The 24683-nt window shown below is 43.3% G+C and overlaps 1 protein-coding gene across 1 annotated transcript in view; it reads right to left on the reverse strand.

Moving 5' to 3' along the window:
• Positions 1–24229, reverse strand: part of PCP4 (Purkinje cell protein 4) — a 49384-nt gene extending 25155 nt beyond the window's left edge. The window contains exon 1 of the mRNA XM_038760388.1: positions 24128–24229. Within this exon, the coding sequence (XP_038616316.1) occupies positions 24128–24136 (9 nt within the window). The 5' untranslated portion in view covers positions 24137–24229. The remainder of the gene's footprint in view (positions 1–24127) is intronic.
• Positions 24230–24683: the final 454 nt, after the last annotated feature.

Raw genomic sequence — 24683 nt, forward strand, 5'->3', positions numbered from 1 at the left:
AGCACTTAATAAATATTGCTGATTGAGTTCAGCATATTGAGGTATTAAACGAATGTTTTACTGTAGAATTTTGTACAATTCATGCACTTAGTACAGTGCTCTTCACAGAGCAAGCACTCAATAAAATGCCATTTATTGATATTTCATCCATCTTGATTCTGTTTGTCGTTCTCTCTCAGGTTACCATCTTCCCCAGTGATACTCGGATAATTTGTTTCAGTCTTATGTCTTTCAACTCTTCAAGCTCATTTCAGCTGATGTATTCAACTTCTTTCCAAATGTTCCACAGTTCTGTTTAAATTCACTTCTGGCAGAGTGTACTGGTTCCCTCATCATTTTTTTTTCCTTCAGCTTTCATGCTTGCTTGTCCTTTTGGCCATTATTTTCAGCAACTCCTCCTTGACACTCTCCACTCCACAACCCCCTTCCTTGCTTGGTGCTACTTTTGCTCCAACCTTATTTGTTGACAAGATTATATAGGTAAGAAATGCATTATAATCACTGTCAATTCCATAAGTGGAGTTTACTGGAAGTCCAATGTGTACCATTCTTCTGCAAACTCCTTTTTGCTAAATTAGCAGTTAGCGCTTTCTGAGTTTTTAAAACTTGGTCTTTTTAGAGTAAGAAAACCTAAAACTGATGGAAGAAACTGGGTACTTGAGCCAATTGAACCAGATTATTGCCAAACAGCAGTTCACCGCTATGTTGTGTTTGAGATGTTTTCACCATGTCTTTAAGGAGTTTTCTTCAGCTCTCATGGCCCAAGTGCATCCCTTTCCAGTCCCTCAGACTATAACTATTTGACTATCCTGCCACCATCCTTTCTCTTCACACGTATCTCCCCCTGCCCCAGTACATCTGTCTTGCTGTGAAGATTGTTTCAATACAAGAGAGCAAACAGTTCTCCAGGACTTGGTTATTGGTAATCTTGTGTGCCATTGGATTTGCGAATGGATCGTAACTGATGGGTCTTGGGTGTTGATAATCTTGCCCTGCCAATGGATGCTCAGCATGATTCATGGGCAATGCTGATGAAACAGCTCCAGGAACTGGATATGACAAGAGATCTGGGTAATTTGCCTCAGTCAGTGAGTCAATCCCATTTATTGAGCACTGACTGTATGCAGAGCACTGTACTAAGCGCTTGGGAGAGTACACTACAACAATATAATAGCAAAGCCCAGTGCCAAGCATCACAATCTCTTTCCAAACTTGCCAAGAAAGCATCTCTTTCAGTCTTCTGATACCATTACTTCTCTTTGAACCAAGATAAATGTGTGATCTTTTGAAGTACCTCTCCCTCTCCTCAGAGAATGTTTCAAACCCCTTGTCCTGGCCATGTGTGCTACTCTCAACAGGCTGTAATAATAGTAATAATAGTAAACACTTAATAAATAGTATTATATACCAAACACAGTGCTAAGCATTGGGGTAGATGAAAGATCATCCGATCACACACACCGTAACTGTCCCAACTGTAGCCTCACAATTGAAGAGGGAGAGAGAACCGGTATTTCATCACCACTCTGGGCTCAGAAAGGTTAAGTGACTTTCCAAGGTCACGTAGCATTTAAGTGGTGGAACCAGGACTACAGCCTGGGTTCCCTGAATCTCAGCCTTAGTCTCTTTCCACTAAGCCATGTTGCCACAATAATGGTGGAAATTATTAATCACTTATTATATGACAAGCATCTAAAAATAGTTTTTCCACAATGCTCTGTTGTGTTTGGGGACTAAATTCAGTTTTAAGACTTTGTTTTTCTTAGATTCCTGCTGTGTGAACTTGGGCAAGTCACTTAACTTCTTTGTGCCTCAGTTTCTTCATCTGTAAAATGGGGATTAAGACTGTGATCCCCACATGGGACAGGGGCTGTGTCCAACATGATTTGCTTCTTCTTATCCCAGCATTTAATACAGTGCCTGGCACATAGTAGGCCTGGAATGCCCTCTCTCCGCACATCCGCCAAGCTAGCACTCTTCCTCCCTTCAAAGCCCTACTGAGAGCTAACCTCCTCCAGGAGGCCTTCCCAGACTGAGCCCCCTCTTTCCTCTCTCCCTCCACATCCCTCCCGCCCTACCTCCTTCCCCTCCCAACAGCACCTGTATATATGTTTGTACAGATTTATTACTCAATTTTAGTTGTACATATTTACTATTCTATTTATTTTGTTAATGATGTGCATCGAGCTTTACTTCTATTTATTCTGATGGCTTGACACCTGTCCACATGTTTTGTTTTGTTGTCTGTCTCCCCCCTCTAGACTATGAGCCCGTTGTTGGGTAGGGACCGTCTCTATATGTTGCCAACTTCTACTTCCCAAGTGCTTAGTACAGTGCTCTGCACACAGTAAACGCTCCATAAATACGATTGAATGAATGAACGAAAGCAGTTAACAAATGTCATAATAAATAAATAATAATAAATGGCTACCAAAAGCTTCCTCCACTGGGGCCATATTGCTTAAAAATGGTTTTATCCACTGGTTGGGGGTGTTACCGGGAAGCATACTTTTTGGTCTCTAGGGATTAAATGGGAGTTTCAATGACATGCTCCCATTCCAAGGCTTCTAATCTGGCATCTTCAAATATTAAAACTAAGGTTGTGTACATTAGCTAGAGGAAGGGGATTCAGAAAAAGAGAGGGCCAAAAATCCACCTCTTTCCTATTGATGGCCCCAATACTCTTCTTAGCAAACATTATTTATCAATCCCTTTGCAAGCCATTTTATTCATTTTGCTCCATGGGACTATTTGTATCTAAGCCTGCTGTTATTATTCATTTCTCCTGACTGTAGGCTTTTTACCTGCCCGAAAATGAGGTCATCTTGATGAACAGTTCAACACCTGGGACAGCTTTCGGATGGAAGAACACAGGGCTTCATGTCGAAAGCTATTCAGACTCTGGGAGCAGGGAGCACGTAACCGTATGTACATGAATGAATAATGAATAACATCAACAAGGCAACTAATTAAGCCATAGTGTTAGAAATAGGGGGACAAGCTATCTCTGACTCGGAATTGTGCCATAATCCCAATTGTTCTACTTATCCTCTCCTTAAAGCAACAGAAAGCAATGGATTTCTATTGGGCACTATGTTGTCACATAGTTTTCATTAGGCCTACTTGAAAACTATCAGAGGATTTTCTATGGCAAATATGGAAGCCTGAAAGCATAAATTAAGCTTTCCCCCAATCTCCAAGATGAAGTCACACTTTGAATGAGAATAAGGGGGAAAGTAATCTGACACTAAATCTGTACATTAAAACAGGATCAAACAGGTTTGGCAGGGGACAAAAAGGCAGTGTATGAGTGGTAGGGATCATATTGATTTTTACCCAGGTGTTTTGTGGAACATCAAAATCATTGTGGGTCATTGGGTCTTGAAAATCAAAGTTTCTATGAATTTGTCTAAAGGGGAAAAGGTCTTAAAACTTGGGCATAATGATAAGAATGCAGCAGGTTAAGTTCTTGGCACTGACATTTTTCCTTCGTAATTCTCAGGGAAAGCCTTGAGAGGCTAAACTCATGAAGCAAGAATGGCATCACTAATTTAATCCTTTCGTGAGTGAGAACTATGGTCCCAAGGGAAGTTTTGACCAGAAGAGTTTTTTTAAAAAAAAAAAAAAAATGAAAGGATCTACAGCTTAAATAACTGTACTTGAATCTTTTCCAATTCTTCCACAATAAAAGCACAAGCCTGAAAATTTCCCTCTAATTCTATATGCTATTTGCATCCTAAAGACTTTAAGTATCTTGTGGGCAAGGATTTTATCTCCCAGCTCTTTCATATTGAACTCTCCCAAGTGATTAGTACAGTTGTCTGCACACAGTAAGCACTCAATGAATACCATTCATTGATTGATTAGCAATCAGTTATATTTATTGAGAGCACCCAGGATTTATTAATCCATTGGGCAAGTATAATAGAGATTCTGACTTTAATTAGTAATCCCAGTCTGCCCCTTTCCTACTGTATGACCTTGGGCAAGTCACTTAAGTGACTCAGTCTCCTCATTTGAGGAAGGGGAATTAAATACTTGTTCTCCCTCCTAACTTATACTGTGAGCCCCAGGGGGGATAGTCACTGTGCCTAATCTGATTGTACTGTATCTACCCCAGCACTGAGCACGGTATTTGGCACACAGCAAGCACCTTACAAATTTCACAGTTACTATTATCATCATCATCCACGGGAATGATTCTCCACCACATAAGCTACATAAAGTAGTCCCGGACATCGGTGCATATAACTGGCGGCTCACGTCCCCCGCAAACTGAAGGCAGAGAGAAGTGACTAAATAGCCCTGCTGTGTGCATAAACTATGGCTGGGGGAATGGGCCTGTGTGACAATACAGACATATGTATCCATGAAAATAAGCACATGTCCAGAGCCTAAAATAAATTCGGCAGCAGCAGCAGGTTGGGTGAAAATCAGGCAGCAGGCCAAAAAGACATGAAAGTGAATCTGCCGATCCTTTCTGTTCCCCTTGTATGGGGCTCCCAAGGGAATCTGCGTCAGGAGGGAGCTTTAGCCGTCTGCTTGCTTTAGGCAGGCCACACTAGACATTTTTCCTTCATAATTCTCCTGGGAAGAATAGAAGCATGTGAAAAAGCAGCCAGGAAGTTGCTGCTGAGGAGTACAATAGCAGCGGCCCAGGGTCTTTGGGCCATCATCCCCGGACCCTTGGGTGCCTGGTCCTGGCAGGGGCGCTGACTGAGGGCAGGCTGGGAATGGTGCTCAGGCCCCTCTATCCTCGTGGGATGTAGCAGACCCAGATAAACCCCCAGTGGCTACGCAGCAGGAGTATCTGCAGCTTGCTCTTTCCAAGAGCGTAGACTGGCTCCTGTTCCTTGTGGGGATAAATAGAATCCACCACATTCATCAGGAAGTACCTAAATACCTATTTTTTGTCTCCTTTAGACTTTGAGCCCCACATGGGACAGGGATTATGTCCAATCTGATTATCTTGTATCTACCCCAGCACTTAATAGAGTACTGAGCTCATAGTAAGTGCTTAACAAATACAGTGGTAATAATAATAATACTAAGCATTTACTATGTGACTAACACAATAAAATCAGATCAGACAGTCCCTGTCCCTCATGGGGCTCACGGTCTAAGTAGGAGGGGGAACAGGTATTGAATCCCCATTTTACAGATGAGGAAACTGAGGCCCAGAGATGTTAAGTGGCTTGCCCATGGTCACACAGCAGGCAGGGGGCGGAGCTGTAATTAATACTAGTAATAATAATAATGGTATTTGTTAAGTGCTTATTATGTGCCAGGCCCTGTTCTAAGCACTGGAGGGGATATAAAGACTATTGGGTGTGACACAGTACCTGTCCCACACAGGGTTCACAGTCTTAATCTCCATTTTACAGATGAGGGAATTTAGGCACAGAGAAGTTAAGGGACTCACCCACGCTCACACAGCAGACAAGTGGTGGAGCCAGGATTAGAACCCATGACGTTCTGTCTCCCAGGCCTGTGCTGTATCCACTAAGCCATGCCACTTCTGCGGGTCTCTTGGCCTCCAGTCCTGTGCTCTTTTAGAGACAAGTTGTAGGGTCTGGGTTTCCAACAGGCTTCTGTAGTACATTATTTTATTTTGTTGGTATGTTTGGTTTTGTTCTCTGTCTCCCCCTTCTAGACTGTGAGCCCGCTGTTGGGTAGGGACTGCCTCTATGTGTTGCCGACTTGTACTTCCCAAGCGCTTAGTACAGTGCTCTGCACACAGTAAGCGCTCAATAAATATGATTGATTGATTGATTGATCATCACCTTTCACCGTGAGTCCACACAGTGGAGCAGAACAGCATCATTTAGAATAGGAGAGGTGTCCGTTCATCCCCTATAAATACCCAGATCCCATTCTGACAGTTGTGGAGGTGGGGAGTCAGACCTTGCTGCCATTCTGGCTCATATCAGCCTCTAACTTCCCTGTGGTGAAAACACCAACCCAGCCAGCTCCTCTAAGGATGTAGCTCCACAGCACCTGCAATTTAGAAAGGGTACTGCACTATTTCTCCATCCTTCTTCCTCACTCTGCCTCCCTGAGAGCAGAGTCAGAGCCTCTCTGACTCTGTCACCACAGAGGCTCCCGAAAAAGGGAACAGCTGGAGCAGAGGTGATTTGCCCCCATCAAACGACTCCAGCCCCCCATGATGTTATTGTGCCCAATTAAGTTCAAGCAGCTGGATGCCGCTCAAGCTGAGTGTTGAATATCCAGGCCGCTGAAAGGCTTCACAGGGGAAATTCATGACTTCACCCTCACCTGCACACTTCAGTTCAAGAGGCAAAATGAGTGAGTTTTGCAGGATCTCTTCATTACTGCACTGAAAGGGGTTTGGCTTTCTGCCACTGGGAAACCCGGTACTGCTTTAACCCGAGGGCAAAAGGGGCAGACACCCCAAGTTCACCACCACAGGGGGAGGGGGTGGAGGAGGAGTTCCAGCAGCACCACCCCTGTTCCCCATTTTACATCAAAAAATGCCAATGATGATTAATGTGCTCAGGCCTCTGCTGAGTTAAAAATAGCCCCAGGAGTGTCAGAGGCAGTAGTGTGCAGTTGGATAATAATAATAATTGTGGTATTAGTTAAGCTCTTGCTATGTGCCAAGCACTGTACTGGGGAAGAGACCATATAATCAGGTCAGATCCAGTCCCTACCCTACATGGGGCTCACAGCCTAATAGGAGGGATAACAGGTACTGAATGCCCCCTTTTACAGACGAGGAAACTGAGGCACAGAGAAGTGACTTGCCCGAAGTCAAACAGCAAACGAGTTGGCAGAGCTGGAATTAGAACCCAGGTCTGCTGGCTTCCCGTTGTGGTGCTCTTTCCACTAGGTCCCGCTGCTTCTCAATCCTGCGGCTATTGTGTGCACCAATAATAAGAAATGCCCTATCCAGCAGACCATTATATTTAATTTGAAATTCGGACATCTGGCTACGAACATTCCTTCTAACAGTTCAGGAGACTTCAGACCTCAAAAACCTGTAGCAACAGCACTGATGGATAGAGAAACAATTCCCTTTCTAGAATTCTGTCAGGATGCAAGGACATATTTTCGACTCATTTAAACTAATTTCAAAAACACGAGTGTCTTCTCTCCCTCTAAAAACCAGAGTGCACACCTTACAGTTTAAGGATAATGGAATGAACAATGGTCCTATCAGAGAAAACTGGGTCAGCATATTTATATGGGGCAGCTGCTGTTTCCTTCAAAAGTAACAATCCCCAACCGTCTAGGAGCTATGTGCATTCTGATAATCCTGTGTCTACTCCAGGGCTTATTACAGTGCTTGGCACATAGAAAGCACTTAAATGCCACAATTATTATTGTTCCAATCAAGACAGAATATATACACTCTATTGATATTTGGATTCTAATAGGATCCAATTCGGCTACATGAAGAGATCTGACTCCATAAAGTGGGGGTTTTCTTATCTCCTTGTTTTGTGTCCACTATCCCAACTCCCAGCTGTGAAGAAACAAGGTTAAATGTGCTGCAGATGACCAGGTTTAAACCCATTAATCTTCTAACCCCCATTATAGTGGCTGGTCAAGGCGGCTTTCACATGCATGCAAAAATGCATTTTGCACACCCACATAAGAGCACTCTCCAACCATTGGCTGTTGTGAGTTCATTCCTAATATTTGCTCCATATTTCATCTTTCAAATCCTTTGAAATCACAAACAGTTTCATTTGGTAGTAAACAAACCCTGCTGTAATTTCGGTAGAGACTGTCTTCCAAGGATGGGTCAGTTATTAATGACCGAAGCTTACACCGCCAAAATGCTTCATCTCCGCACATATTGATCCCGGCTCTTATTGAGATAGACTCCTCAAGCCTGAAGAGAAAAAATGTTTTTTCAATTGAACAAAGCTAATAGATCTGTTCTACTTCTCCCTAGACTCTGGTTGCATTTCAAGAGAGGGGGATGCATGTGTTGGGAGACTTAGCACCTCAACATTTTGGGGGTGAATACCAACAATTGTAAAAGAATAAAGAAGGGAAGCAGTGTGGCTTAGTGGATAGAGCACCAGCCTGGGAGTCAGAAGGACCTGGGTTCTAATTCTGGCTCTGCCGCTTGTCTGCTCTGTGACTTTGGACAAGTCACTTAACTTCTCTCTGTGTCTCAGTTACTTCATCTGTTAAACAGGGATTAAGAGTGTAAGCTCCATTTGGGACAGGGAGTGGGTCAAAGCTGATAAGTGTGGATCTACCCCAGTGCTCAGTACAGTGTCTGGCACAGAGCTAAGCACTTAGCAAATACCATTATTATTATTTTTTAAAAAAAAGGAAAAAGGAAGAATAGTGGTATTTGGTGCTTGCTATGTGCCAGGCATTGGGGTAGATACAAGATAATCAAGTTGGGCACAGTCCCTGTTCCACAGGTAGGAAAAATTTGAAGTTTAGAGAATTAGAAAACTTGTGCTCGCTACTAAGGTTTGAAATTAGAATTCAGAGTAGCTTTCTTCCTTCACACGTAATTATTGTTTAGCATCTGTATAACAATTCTAGATCTTCTGGCTGATTTAAATTTAGTTTTATTTTCTATTTCTCCTAACAGACCGGCAAGGTAACCCTTCCTTGTTCTGATTTCCCGTCAGAGAAGCACTGATTAAGAGTCAGGATGGCTAGGGGGTTGAACAGAGTTAGAAAAGTCTTGGGTTTTAGCTCTGGGAGTTGCCTCCCTTGAAGCCACAGCAATAGAGAGGACCTTCTGTGAACAGGAAAGGAAATAGATAAAATAAGAAAGGTCACTGTGACCGTTGGGAAATAATGACATGATGTTATCCCTGACTCTGCTCTTCCTCACTCTGCAAAAAAACAGAGCACCAAACAGTCCCCTGGAACCTAACATGGATGTCTTCGTTCATCCGTTCTGTTCACCTTGAAGGAGATTCACTGTAGATTTAATGAAGGAAGAGAAGAGCTATCGTTTGTCCTTATATTGCCTCATTTCTTATTTTTTGGAGCTGGAACCACTTGATTATTCAGTTTATTTTTGACTTTCAGCTCGGAATACAAAAGGAAACAGTGGGAGAAAAAAAAGGCCCGGAACCAAGGCTGCCAGTTCCGAATTTCTATTCCGTCGCATTTAATATTATCTTTGTCATTTGGGACTCCAGAGCCAGCATCCAAAATTCAAATGTGGGGGAACTTTCACATGAGTTTCAGCCAAAGCACATTCTCAATTCAATCTCAGTTGAATGAAGAGGCTGAATTGTCTAAAATCTTATTTGGAAAGTGATTCAGCTTGCGGTTGGAGAGGTGAATTTTTGCAGGGATTGAAAATTGGAAAACATTCCTAAACAACTGCCCCCAGCCTGCCCCTTAAGGAAGGCCCCTCCCCTCACCTGTCCAGGGACAGCTTCACAGCCAACAGGAAGAACACTTGGCCCTTGTTCTTATTTGATTCAAGCCATGGATAGAGGTCATTCATTTATTCATTCATTCAATTGTATTTATTTGTAGTCATTCAATTGTATTTATTGAGCACTTGTGTGCACAGCACTATACTAAGCACTTGGGAGAGTACAATGTATTAGAGTTCATTCATTCATTCAATCGTATTTATTGAGCGCTTACTGTGTGCAGAGCACTGTACTAAGAGCTTGGGAAGTACAAGTTGGCAACATATAGAGACAGTCCCTACCCAACAGCGGGCTCACAGTCTAGATGGGGAGACAGACAACAAAACAAAACATATTAACAAAATAAAATAAATGGAATAGATATGTACAAATAAAATAAATAAATAAATAGAGTAAAAAATACGTACAAACATATATACATATATACAGGTGCTGTGGGGAGGGGAAGGAGGTAAGGTGGTGGGGAGGAGGGGGAGAGGAAGTAGGGGGCTCAGTCTGGGGGAGGGGGCTCAGTCTGGGGGCTCAGAGTTGATAGAAGCAGTGTTGCTTAGTGGATAGAGCACAGGCCTGGAAGTGAGAAGGATCTGGGTTCTAATTCAGACTCTGCCATTTGTTATCTGCATGACCTTGGGCAAGTCAGTTCACTTCTCTGTGCCTCAGTTACCTCATCTGTAAAACTGGGATTAAGACCGCGAGCCTCATGTGGGACATAGACTGTGTCCAACCTGATTAGCTTGTATCTACCCCAGAGCTTAGTGAAGTGCCTGGCACATAGTAAGTGCTTAACAAATACCAAAATTATTATTATTATTATGTTTCTTGCCCATAAGGAGCTTACAGACAGAATGAGCCTTCAAAATAAGTAGCAGTAGTGCTATTTATTGAGCGCCTACTAAAGTGCAGTGAATTGCACTAAACACTTGGGAAAATGCAGCAGAAACTCACAAGTAGCCTAGGCAACCCAGGAACAAATTGGGAATCTTCTATTTTTTTAATGGCTTTCATTAAGTGCTTACTATGTGTCAATCACTGCTCTAAGCACTGTGGTAGCTATAAAATAATCAGGACAGATACAGGCCTGTCGCACATGGTACTCACAGTCAAGTAGGAGGGAGAACAGGTATTAAATCCCCATTTTATGGTTGAGGAGACTGCGGCACAGAGAAGTTTGGTGACTTGCCCAAGGTCACAGAGCAGGCAAGTGGCAGACTCAGGATTAGAACCCGGTCTTCTGACTCCGCTACACCTCCCACTCCTGCTCCCAATCTTTGTAAATAATATATGTTGGTGTGTCTCTCCCAGTAGATTGAAAACTTTTAGAAAGCAGGAATATGCATGTTATTATTATTACTATTATGAGTAATATTAGTGGTGATATTATTAATATTAGTAGTAGTATTATCTATAATAATAATAATAATGATACATTGCCAAGATCCGCCCTTTCCTCTCCATCCAAACTGCTACCCTGCTCATTCAAGCTCTCATCCTATCCCGTCTGGACTACTGCACCAGCCTTCTCTCTGATCTCCCATCCTCGTATCTCTCTCCACTTCAATCCATACTTCATGCTGCTGCCCGGATTATCTTTGTCCAGAAACGCTCTGGACATATTACTCCCCTCCTCAAAAACCTCCAATGGCTACCGGTCAATCTGCGCATCAAGCAGAAACTCCTCACCCTGGGCTTCAAGGCTCTCCATCACCTCGCCCCCTCCTACCTCACCTCCCTTCTCTCCTTCTACTGCCCAGCCCGCAACCTCCGCTCCTCCACCGCTAATCTCCTCACTGTACCTCGTTCTCGCCTCTCCCGCCGTCGACCCCCGGCCCACGTCATCCCCCGGGCCTGGAATGCCCTCCCTCTGCCCCTCCGCCAAGCTAGCTCTCTTCCTCCCTTCAAGGCCCTGCTGAGAGCTCACCTCCTCCAGGAGGCCTTCCCAGACTGAGCCCCTTCCTTCCTCTCCCCCTCGTCCCCCTCTCCATCCCCCCATCTTACCTCCTTCCCTTCCCCACAGCACCTGTATATATGTATATATGGTTGTACATATTTATTACTCTTTATTTATTTATCTTACTTGTACATTTCTATCCTATTTATTTTATTTTGTTGGTATGTTTGGTTCTGTTCTCTGTCTCCCCCTTTTAGACTGTGAGCCCACTGTTGGGTAGGGACTGTCTCTATGTGTTGCTAATTTGTACTTCCCAAGCGCTTAGTACAGTGCTCTGCACATAGTAAGCGCTCAATAAATACGATTGATTGATTGATTGATTTGTTAAGCACTGACTATGTGATAAGCAGTGTACTAAGAGCTGGGATAGGTACAAGATAATCAGAACACACACAGTCACTATCCCCTATGGGGCTCACAGTCTAAGGGGGAGGGTGAACAGATATTGAATCTGCATTTTACAAGTGAGGAAACTGAGGCACAGAGCCGTTAAGTGACTTGTCCAAGGTCACATAGCACACAAATGGCAGAACCAGCATGAGGTCACGCTGCTATCTTGCTTGAGTTGTGCTCTCCCAAATGCTTTGTATAGTGCTTGGCATTCACTTGGCACTCAGTAAGTACCATGATTATTTAAATGTTTCTTATATCCTGGAGCATGAATTCTTTTTTTATAAATATTCTTAATACCTCTTCTAGGACAACCCACAGAATAAGCACCATTGTGTCTTCCTTATTCCGAAACAGCTTCTCCTCCTTTAGCTACAGGAGAATTTTTGATTGAGGTGTGTTTTTTTCCTCTCTTTTAGCATGTAAGACCCACTCTAATACAACTAAGCTCTTTATTCAATTTCTTCCATGTCTTAAAGAAGGACATGAGCAATTGCTGAGGTGGCTTTATCTGGACTCATGGTGGCTGAGACTGCATTTTGGCAAGAGAGAAAGAAAAAAAGAGTTAGAGAGAGAGAGACAGAGAGACACAGACAGAAAGAGTGTCTCTCTCTATGGTTTGAGCCATAAAAAACTAAGCTAGACCAAAGGGAAGAACACATTAATTCATTCAATCATATTTATTGGGCGCTTACTGTGTGCAGAGCACTGTACTAAGCACTTGATAACCTACAGAGTCCTCTTCATTTCCATTCCTCTGAGCAAGAACATTGAACTCATAGGAAGTATCAGACCAGTTCAAGTTGTGCCTCTTTGGGCTGAGCATCATGGCCATCCGCCCCTAAGAAGGCCCTCCATGTGGATGGTGTGATCCTGCAATCGATCTAAATTGTGATTCTAATTGCTGCTGCTTTTGCTTGTACAAAAATGTGTGACAGCACACTCCATAAGAGTGATTGGTGTTCCAAAGGCACTATTAAAAACACATTCATGCTTCTCCTTTTCAGAAAATGGGCCGCGAAGTAATCAAGAGGAATTTTGGGGGCATAAATTTGGGGCGACTTAGAAGGCACAGCCAATACTCAAGCAGATTGATGCCTGGGACGTGTAACTTCTGCTGAGCTGTTAATGCAAAGCAGTTCAGGGAAGGATACTGAATTTATAATTTGGAGCAACTGATAGCTTTAGAAAAAGCTCTGTCCTCTTATGGTGTAAACTGGTGATATTTATAATACTCTTAGAGCTCTTGTGAACAATGGTTAATATTTTTTAATGGTATTTGTTAAGTGCTTACTATATGCCAGATACTGTCCAAAGTACTGGGGTAGATACAGGTTACTCAAGTTGGACATAGTCCCTGTCCAACATGGGGCTCTCAGTCTTAAACTCCATTTTACAGATGAGGTAACTGAGGGCCAGAGAAGGTAAGTGGCTTGTCCAAGTTTACACAGCAGGCAAAGGGTGGAGCCGGGATTAGGACCCAGGCCTAGACCCGTGCTCTATCCTGTAGGCCCTACTAATTTGAAGTGGGAGAAAGACAACAGAGCCCAGGAAAGTCCAGGAACTCTCTCCTCTCCCATTGCCTAGTGGAACTGCTCAGCCAAGATGCTGGAGAGTAGAGCAGGGGGAGAGTGAGGGATGGGGAAGAGGGAGTGGAGGGCTCCAATCTATTTCCAACACTCCCATTTCCAGGTCTCTGTAGCTCCTTTGACACTGCTGCTCCTGACCATGGGCCCGACCAACCCGAAGCCTCCCCATCTAGTGGATGGGACAGTTCATTCATTCATTCATTCATTCAATAGTATTTATTGAGCACTTACTGTGTGCAGAGCACTGTACTAAGTGCTTGGGAAGTACGAGTCAGCACAATTTAGAGACGGTCCCTACCCAACAATGGGCACACAGTCTAGAAGGGGGAGGCAGACAACAAAACAAAGTATATTAACAAAATAAAATAAATAGAATAGTAAATATGTACAGGTAAAATAAATAGAGTAATAAATCTGTACAAACATAGATACAGGTGCTGTGGGGAGGGGAAGGAGGTAGGGTGGGGGGATAGGGAGGGGGAAAGGAAGGAGGGAGCTCAGTCTGGGGGGAAGAAATACCCATTACCAAGTACAAAAAAAAAATAAATCAAGGAGTAGGTTATAGTATGATAGCAGTTTCATAAACTAAAATGTATTTTGCCATATGAATGCATTTTGCTGAATTATACAGCTGATTGGTTTCTTCATTGAGGGTAAAACAAAATGACAATGACACAGGTCATGGAGCCTTGTCCTCAAGTGCCAGTCATTCACTCATTCAGTCAGTCGTATTTACTGAGCACTTACTCTGTGCAGAGCACTGTACTAAGTGCCTGGGAAAGTACAATACAACACTAAACAAACACATTCCCTGCCCACAATGAGCTTACAGTCTAGACAGGGGGGAGACAGGCATTAATATAAATAGATAAATTACAGATATGTACGTAAGTGCTGTGGGTCTGGGACGAGGAAAGAACCAAAAGAGCAAGTCAGGGCAAATCAGAAGGGTCCTGAAGCCTAGTGAGTTCCAGCATAAATGAAACCCTGGCCGCGAGTGACCTGAAATGGATCACTGCTGGACCAAGCTCAATGGTTGGTGGAGTAGCTCTGTTCTCTCTATTTGGTTCAATAAGCAGCGAGGCCTAATAAAGAGAGCCCAGGACTGAGAGTCAGAAGACCTGGGATCTAATCCCAGCTCTGCCATTTGTCTGCTGTGTGACCTTGGGTAAGTCACTTAACTTCTCTGGGCCTCAGTTTCCTCATCTGGAAAATGGGGATTAAGACTGTGAACTCTATGTAGCACAGGACTTTGTTCAACCTGATTGTCTACCTCAGCACTTGGTACAGTGTGTGGCACATAGTCAATGCTTAAAAATGCCATAAAAATAAATCAAGGATTCACTGAATCCTTACTCTGTGCAGAGCACTGCGCTAAGCATTTAGGAGACTATAATAAAGGAAAATAGTCACAACTCCTGCCTTCAAAAACCTTATAATCTATTAGTAACCACAAGCTTTCTGGATGTCCCCCGGTTCTCCTAGTTTCCTCATAAAAATTATGCTTCCTGATGTTTAAAGACACCATATTACCCCCCACACCTCCACATCAGATTTGCTCTGATTTCATTCCTATCACACAAACAGCCAAGTCTTAAATGCTGACCGCGACTCAGAGGCTTCTTGCTCGCTTCCTTGCATGTGGTTAGCAAGTTAAATTTCTTCCTTCTAATAGTGAAGTGAATAAATACGATTGATGATGATGATGAAGCAAATAGCTTTTCATTCAGTCATTCATTCATTCAATCAATCGTATTTGTTGAGCGCTTACTGTGTGCAGAGCACTGTACTAAGTGCTTGGGAAGTACAAGTCTGCAATATATAGAGACGGTCCCTACCCAACATCGGGCTCACAGTCTAGAAGGGAGAGAGAGACAACAAAACAAAACATGTAGACAGGTGTCAAAATCGTCAGAACAAATAGACTTAAAGCTATATGCATATCATAAAATAAATAGAATAGTAAATATGTACAAGTAAAATAGAGTAATAAATCTGTACAAATATATACAAGTGCTGTGGGGAAGGGAAGGAGGTAGGGCGGGGGGATGGGAAGGAGGAGAGGGAAAAGAGGGCTCAATCTGAGAAGGCCTCCTGGAGGAGGTGAGCTCTCAATAGGGCTTTGAAGGGAGGAAGAGAGCTAGCTTGGCGAATGTATGGAGGGAGGGCATTCCAGGCCAGGGGAAGGACGTGGGCCGGGGGTCGATGGCGGGACAGGCGAGAACGAGGTACAGTTAGTAGGTTAGCGGCAGAGGAGCAGAGGGTGCGGGCTGGGCTGCAGAAGGAGAGAAGAGAGGTGAGGTAGGAGGGGGTGAGGTGATGGACAGCCTTGAAGCCGAGGGTGAGGAGTTTTTGCTTGATTCGTAGGTTGACAGGCAGCCACTGGAGATTTTTGAGAAGGGGAGTAACAGAGCATATCTGCACAAAGATAATCCGGGCAGCAGAGTGAAGAATAGACTGAAGTGGGGAGAGACAGGAGGATGGGAGGTCAGAGAGGAGGCTGATGCACTAGTCCAGTCGGGATAGGATGAGAGACTGAACTAGCGGGGTAGCAGTTTGGATGGAGAGGAAAGGGCGGATCTTGGCAATGTTCTGGAGGTGAGACTGGCAGGTTTTGGTGACAGATTGGACGTGTGGGGTGAACGAGAGAGCGGCCATGTATTAGTGCTTATAAGACCACACTTGAGAGAAATAAAGATTAGTAAATACTCCAATATACATTTCTTAAATTTCATGTTTTCCTTGACATTTCCATGAATACTGAGACAAATACTACCCATCCATATTTTTCTTCTCTTCTTTCTCCTACACTGAACTAATGTTTGTGTGTATATAATATTACTCCCACTTCCATTCAGACAGATTGGATTGTAACAAACTTATGTCTCATAGAAGACAAAGCTTTTCCTCTCAAGGCCTCTTTCATCCAAAATCTCAAGAGAGATAAAATAGGCAGCTCTGCCCGGTGGTGGCGTTATGAATCACAAATTCATACCCCTGAAATGTGGAATAGTATAATGAAGAAAATGGATCCTTAATCCTGGAAAAGAAACCAGTGAAATATAAGGATTTTTTTCCTTCCATCTTTTCCACAATTGGAAAATTCCTTTCCCAGGTGTTTTTTTTAGTCCAGAATTTGCTACTATAAAGATAATTTGGATGAAGAGATCATTCATATGATTCACATAGTCTAACCAGAAAGAGAAATTATGGATGACTTCAACTTTGAAAAAAAAAATCTAGCACCCCAAAGATAGAAGTGTTAACTTGTGAAAGAAATGTAACAAATGCATCTTGACCAGAAAGTGTCAAAATATCATTACCTTTCCATTCTGCTAAACTTTTATCAATTGGAAGTCATTTAGGCTTTTCCCCTTCATTAGGTAAATATAATTTCTGCTTGTGTTATTTTCTTTGAAGAGAGATTGGTGTAAACAAAAAGAATCATTTTTCCTTACTGAAATACTAACTACTGAAAGCCGGTCTCTTCGGCAATTCACCAACACCTGAAATATTCAGGGCTTGTTTTATTTTTACTCACCCTCAGTCAAGAGGAGCCTAACTTGAAATCCAACTTTTCCTGACACTTTAAAGGTGATTGTTCTGGCAATACCAGGCAGGCAGAGCTAAGAATGAGTCTATCACTGTTTTACATAAGGCTGTTTTTGCATTTCTGTTCCCATCTCCATTGACAGTTCCCACCCAACTGAGAGAATGAGGTTGTTGTTTTAATAAAAAATAGCCATTGCCAATTGCCTCACCTTTTGCTGGGCCCTAAAGCTTGCTGGGAAATTCCCCATTGAACCTGTAGTACTACGCTGGATGGGACAAGTGAAAATAATGAGCAGCAGCAGGATACCCAGCTGCTCTTCGAAGAGCTGAAATTGGGAAATCGAAAGCAGTGAGGGCTGCAGAAATGTTTTAAGATCATGGTAAAACAAAACCTCAGCCAGTTCTGTATCCTTGCTGAAGAGTGAGAGTCAAGTGCTGAGGACAGACCACTATGGCGACTGCCATCAAGAAGGGAGTGCCTCTCTTCAGTCAAAACCTTCCTAAGGAAAGGGAGAAAAGGAGGCCAAAGAGAAAACCGTGCCAGCTTCAGCAAGCACCAGCCAAGACAACACAAAAAGGGACAATCCTTTTGGGTGTCCAGTGTGATTGGGACTGAAGATACCACCGCATTGACCTTTTCAATCACACACATACTTTTTTTTTAATGGTATTTGTTTAGTGCTTACTGCATGCCAGGCACTATTCACTCTAATAGATGAACTTCATCAGCAGTGGTGTCTTCTTTGGCTTTGAAGGACAACTATAGATTATTTTGAAAAAGGAATAATCCACTCCACAGGAAAACCTGCCCCTAAGTTTACTCCTGCTTCAGCTCCCTTTAACACAGAAGCACTTGGAACAGTGCAAAGTGTGGGCACTAACCATCAGTGAAAACATAAGGGGAAGGCAATGTCAGCTGAATCCACTATGGGTCAAGTGTCATTTTCATGCCTGATTCTTCATGGGTAATGTTAGACATCTATCTGGCCACTGTCATTTTGGGTGAAGCTCTTCCTTGCTGTCAACTCCTTTTCTAGGGAGTTGTAGAACTCTTAATTTCATCTAAAACTGAGGGCAGGAGAGTGTGGATCCAGGTGACACAACTAAATGTCTTCAATGTCCATGCCTGTCCAAAACACTCACCAGGGAGAGCTCTGTGTGTGGTAAAGTACCTGTGATGGGATTTATTCCCCTGGATCAGTTCCAAGCACCCTCACAGCATAGGCCTGACTGCAAATATCCACAGATCTGAAGGCTTAGGGCCTCAGAGGAATATAGTTGGTAGAATCCCAATTGTGAAACAGTTGTTGCCTTGGGTTCTCTCTGAAATGGATAAAATCTCTTTGACCCTAAGTGGGGTGACAGTATCATTTTAAATAAAATCAAAACTCATTCAGTATTCGATAAACTCCTGCTCCCTAGTTTTCTAAAGGCACTTTTTCTCACCCCCAGAAAAAAAAGCTAAAATTGACAAATGATAAAAAGACATAAATCTTATAGCTGTAACACATAGAACTACTTTTTCTATTTCCTTCCAGTGCCTTGGGAATGAAAGCAGCTAGAATTGGCTAGTTTTGCACTGTGATGCAATAGGAAAACACTTTGAATTAGTGCAGCTTAAGGATAAGGATTTTTGTTTTTAGCTAATGTATTTTATCCCAGCACTTTGATCTTTGATCAATCATCCCCTTCTTAATGCATTTCTAAGATTGCTTTAGGACCTTCTGACAGACTTCAGTGCCAAATTATAAATTAGGTTTCTACCCAGTCTGTGCCCTCCACCCTCTTTCGGGCTTCTTGTCCTTAGATGTGTGGGAGGCTTTCCTTTTAAATCAACCACCTTCCTGGGTTTTATGGAAGTTAAAAAGATTTTGCGTTGAAACAGATCTGACACATTTTAAAAGCCAACTTTTGCCTTCAGCTTCCTTTCCCTCATTCTTGCTAGCATCTCTGGGAATCACATGGCTGGAACGGAACCTACAGCAGTTTACTGTTCCTTATACCTGCTCTTCCTGACCAGTTGTTCTGACTTATTGTTGGATGGACTGACGAGGATGGCCCCCAACGGCCTGCCTGAAGACCGGGCAAGCAGACGCCAGTGACATGTTACCCCAGGTATGTGACTGTAATGTGATGCCATCTTAGCTGTCATTTTGCTGAATTGTGTCAATTTTTTGTGATTCTAGAGCATTTCTCCAGTAGGAACCTCTGGGCCCCGAACTTGCTCCAGAAACTTGCATTCTCCCCTGGTCCCTGTGAAGTATGTTTCAGGCCTCAGAGCCGTGGCTCTCAGAGGTAGAGCCACAAGGGAGGGAGGATCAGAGCCAAAAATTCTGAAATGGATATAAAAGCAGCTGGCAACATGTAGGACAGGGTACAGGCCAGATGACGGATGCCCCTAAGAATGACTGAAATGAGACTATATTCTACCAGAATTAAGGCTTTTCGCCCTAGTCCAATCCCATGACGACATGGAGCAGCAGCAAAGACTGGACATTAATAAATTCCTTACTTAGGTTGGGGGTACAGATTAATCAAACAAGGATTAAAACCACATTCCTGCTTTCGCATTATTAAGGGAAGATTGGGATTAATTCTAACCCCACTTGGCTAAAGCAATAGTTTCACAAATAAACAGTTCTGTGCAGAGAAATGTTCCGGGGTTCAACTTGATTCACTTTCTTCAGCAGATTGTAGTGTTTTTCTAGGAATGGACAAACTCCTAGTGCCAGAGAAGAGCATTAGAAAAAAAAATAGGCAATAATCCAACCAGAAATGCTACATCTGGGTCTGCACCCCAGACTAAAACACCCATTTCGGTGGCCAGTATGGTGCTTTCTCCAAGTACATCTGCATCCACATTCAGTAGTGTTTTTTTCTATAGAACCCTAAACGTGGCTACAGAAATGTTGGTGGGAAGTGGAAATCAACTCTATGAAATACCAGTCAACAATTGGGAGCCTAACAGCGGGGTCAGTTGGAAACACTGACGAGCCTCTGGCTTTCTAATAGAAATTGCATATCTCTTTGACCCGTGGACTGTGATTTTAAATTTGAATATGTCAGGACTATCAATCATTCAATGCTATTTATTGAGTGCTTACTATGTGCAGAGCACTGTACTAAGCTCTTGGGAGAGTCCAATGCAACAGAATTAGCAGACGCATTCCCTGCCCATAGCTAACAGCCTAGAGGGGGAGACAGACATTAATATAAATAATTTATAATATATAAAGATGTGTACATCAGTGCTATGGAGTTGAGGGTGGGCAAATATCAAATGCCCAAAGATCACAGATCCAAGTGTATAGGTGACACAGAGGAGTAGGACTAGGTCACGGAAAACTAGGCAGGAGCTGTTCAATTTTAAGAAAAGGAAAAGCAGAAATTGGGGGTGGGAAGTTGCAGGGAAAGATTCCCTGTTTGGGAAAAGTGAGATAAAAGCCTTGGTTGGGAAGTTACTTCTCTTGCATGATCCACAGATTTCATAGCAGAAGCAGTGTGGCCTAGTGGAAAGAACCCAGGCCTGGGAGTGAGAAGAGCTGGGTTCCAATCCTGTCTCTGCCACTTGGGTGCTGTGTGGCTTTGGACAAATCACTTAACTTCTCTGAGCCTCAGTTTTCTTATCTGTATAATGGGGATTCAATACTTATTCTCCCTCCTGCTTTGACTGTGGACCCCAAGAGGAATAGGAACTGTATCCAATCTGATTCTCCTGTACTTATCCTAATGCTTGGCCCATAGTAAGCATTTAACAAATACTACAGTTATTATCATATCTGCCCTGGCAGTAATGTTAACCAGGTTTTGGTGCTAAATAAGATGATGGTCCAGGGCAGCAGAGCCTGGTATTAAGCTAGGTATTAACTCTTACTGATATGTGTGCAATTACTATTCAAATAACTATTAAGAATGGTCATATTTCTCAGCCACATTATCATTGCTGAAAAATGTGAGATTTGGATCCCCACCTTCTCCTTCAATGAAGGCATTTATTATTATTATTATTATTATTATTATGGTATTTGTTAAGAGCTTACTATGTGCCAAGCGCTGCTTATTAAAAGCTTAACAGTTACTGAGCCCTGGGATAGACACAAGATGATCAGGTTGGACAGAATCCTGGTCCCACATGAGGCCTCACCATCTAAGCGGTTGGGAGAGCAGGTATCTTCATCCCATTTTATAGATGAGGAAACTGAGGCAATCAATCAATCAATCAATCAAAGGCCTAAATGTGACTTACCCAAGGCCTTATAATGGGGCAACGGCAGAACTGGAATTAGAATTCAGTCTTCTAACTCCCAGGCACAAGGCTCTTTCCACAAGGCCGTGCTGCCTACCTATTCTTCATTCATTCATTCATTCATGCAGTCGTATTTATTGAGCGCTTACTGTGTGCAGAGCACTGTACTAAGCAGTTGGGAAGTATACGTTGGCAACATATAGAGACGGTCCCTACCCAACAACGGGCTCACAGTCTAGAAGGGGGAGACAGACAACAAAACAAAACATGTGGACAGGTGTCAAGTCATCAGAATAAATAGAAGTAAAGCTAGATGCACATTATTAATAAAATAAATAGAATAGTAAATATGTACAAGTAAAACAAATAGAGTAATAAATCTGTATAAACATATATACAGGTGCTGTGGGGAGGGGAAGGAGGTAGGGCGGGGGGGATGGGGAGGGAGAGAGGAAAGAGGGGCCTCAGTCTGGGAAGCCCTCCTGGAGGAGGTGAGCTCTCAGTAGGGCTTTGAAGGGAGGAAGAGAGCTAGCTTGGCGGATGTGCGGAGGGAGGGCATTCCAGGCCAGGGGGAGGACGTGGGCCGGGGGTCGACGGCGGGACAGGCGAGAATGAGGCACGGTGAGGAGGTTAGTGGCAGAGGAGCGAGACAGAGAGAGGATGGTGGTAGCAAAGTGGTAGTAAAGCACCTCCTTCTTCTAGGAGAGAGCTCTTCCATTTGTGATAGTATTTGCTGAGTGCCCATTGGTCCAATGCATTGTACTAAGCAAGCAACACATTCCCTACCAGCAAGGTACTTACACATAGACATAAACATATTTATAAGCAGAGTAATCAAAAGAAATCATTGACTATCCAAAAATGTGTATGCATAAGAAGCAGAAGAAGCATGTTTATGAGAAGCCAGCATGGCTCAGTGGAAAGAGTCTGGGCTTGGGAGTCAGAGGTTGTGGGTTCTAATCCCACTCCACCACTTGTCAGCTGTGTACTTTGGGCAAGTCACTTCACTTCTCTGGGCCTCAGTTCCCTCGTCTCTAAAATGGGGCGAAGGCTGTGAGCCCCACGTGGGACAACCTAATTGCCTTGTATCTACCCCAGTGCTTAGAACAGTGCTTGGCACATAGTAAGCACTTAACAAATGCTATCATCATCATCATTGTTATTATTATTATTATTATTATAAGTGCTGAGAATAAAGACAAGCACATAAGTGCTAGAGGCGGTTGATGGGCTTGAGTGATTTGGGGTGTGGGGTTTACTTGGGGAAACCATGTTGGAAGAGTTGGGCTTTCAGGGGGATTATAAGAAGAACTGTAGTCTGATTTGGGGAGAGAGGAAGTTCCAAAGGGAAGAGTGTGAGCAAAGGGATGGAGGCACTCAAGTGGAGGGCAAGGGACATTTAGAATAATAATAATAATAACTGTGGTATTTGATAAGCACTTATTATGTGCTAAGCACTGTTCTAAGTACTGGGATAAATACAAGGTGCAGGTTCTGGCCTGCCCCAGACCAGTTGTGGAAATCCAGTCCTGTAAAATGAGAATGAAGGGCTGGAGGGAGAGTAAACTTCTAGATAGTTGTCATTTTTTCAACAAGAATTCAAGACTGCTCCGGCCAAACCAGCTCGCGTGGTCAGCAGACGAACACCACTCCCATTTTAACCACAGTCCGGGGAGGATCTCTATAGAAAGGCTTGCCTCTCCATCCAGATATTTTTCTCCAATCTCAACAGCCTTTGCTGACTCACATGACTGGGTAAACCCTGGGAATTCAGAAAAGGGGATTTAAAATTGGCAATATTAACTGAAGCTAGTTTATATACTGGCCCACATAGTTTCACACACCTACTGTCAGGAAATGGGTGTGTGTGGTTCCCACTGCATATATCAAGAGGAAGAACTCCCCTTCCACCTCAGCCCCCACGATTTCCCCCACCCACCTAACCTCCCAGCTTTCCACACTTTTCTAGTTCCCTTGAACTGACTTTGAATCTTGGTATAACTAACTAATCCCCCTCTTCTAAGATTGCTGCAATGCTCTCCCCACAACCCCCATCTCATGTTTATACCCAAAGAATCGCTCATCTGAAAGATGAAACAGTGGGCAGAAACTTTATTTCTGTTCTTGTTAATTTTACTCCAGACAGCTTAAAAATAAAAAAGGATAACCCATCTGTCAAAACCAAATGCAGCGGTTTCTTCAGAAATCTCTTCTGAAGTAATTACTTCATTGCTGGGTAAGACAAGATTAAAATGGATTTGGCTCAGAGAAATCATTGTATTAGAATTTGGCATTTTACAACCTGAAATCTGTCTGGGTTTTTGGAAAGAGTGTGTTCCTTTGGGGATTAAACAGCAGCCTGATGATAGAAAGCCTCATTGTTAGTTACAAATGGAATCAGAGAAGTGAATTGCATCAGAGACTCATATCTTTCTGTCCTTTTCCCACCCATGTATTCCCACAAAGGTTCCTTCTTGCTGGACACTTTCATCTTCTTTCCAGGTGCTACAGTTAACTGGAGAGGTCATTTCAGCTGGACAATAGTTCTACACAGAGGTGTCAAGGAAACATAGCTAAACAGCAAAGAATTTTCCCATTTCATCGCTGGAAAAATAAACCATGACGATAGAGCTGCCTGTTGACATTTCTAAAGCAGGGATGAAATAGAAACAGGAGAGAAACTGGAAAGCATTATAGATCTTTATTAGAAAATAAAATGGGCTGGGTTTCAGATTTTTCAGACCCTGAGCTGTTTCAGAAGTTGCATCCTGTTGCTAAAAGGCTCAGACCGGTCCGTTTCTATTCAGCGGGTAAATTAAACACTGAGAAGGCACCAATAGCTACGATTGTGTTTTCGAAATGAGGAATAAGGAGTGTTAGTGCTCAAACTTCATCGTTGCTAGCAATCGCTCCCAAACCCATCGCGCTGGACTCCAAGACCGGTCCTGGGATTCTTTCCCCACCCCTCAGCTAGACACTACTCCCTCTCCAAGTAGAAAAATCACTCACTCACCTCGCTCATGTTGTCTCTGCAGTGACAGTTTCCAGTCTGCACTTCCTCAGACCAGAGGGGAACGGCACAGCACTTGCTGCTCTGTCCTAGCTTTTTCTCTTAAAAAGGGCTGCACCGAAGCATCATGCCTCTAGTAAACCAATAAGATTCATTTACCTGGATAAACTCCTCAGCACATATCTGAGAGCACCCAGGGCCACCTAGTGGTGCAGAGGCAATGGATTTATTTAGGCCACCAGCTTTCGGGATCCCATCCCACATCCCACTGGCCACCGAATAATAATAATAATAATAATAATAATAATAATAGCATTTATTTAGCGCTTACTATGTGCAGAGCACTGTTCTAAGCGCTGGGGGGATACAAGGTGATCAAGTTGTCCCACGTGGGGCTCACAGTCTTAATCCCCATTTTACAGATGAGGTCACTGAGGCTCAGAGAAGTTAAGTGACTCGCCCAAGGTCACACAGCAGACACGTGGTGGAGTTGGGATTCGAACCCACGACCTCTGACTCCAAAGCCCGTGCTCTTCCCACTGAGCCACGTATTTGTTAA

This window comes from Tachyglossus aculeatus, chromosome 18, assembly GCF_015852505.1.
Source record: "Tachyglossus aculeatus isolate mTacAcu1 chromosome 18, mTacAcu1.pri, whole genome shotgun sequence".
In the NCBI taxonomy this organism is placed as follows: domain Eukaryota; kingdom Metazoa; phylum Chordata; class Mammalia; order Monotremata; family Tachyglossidae; genus Tachyglossus; species Tachyglossus aculeatus.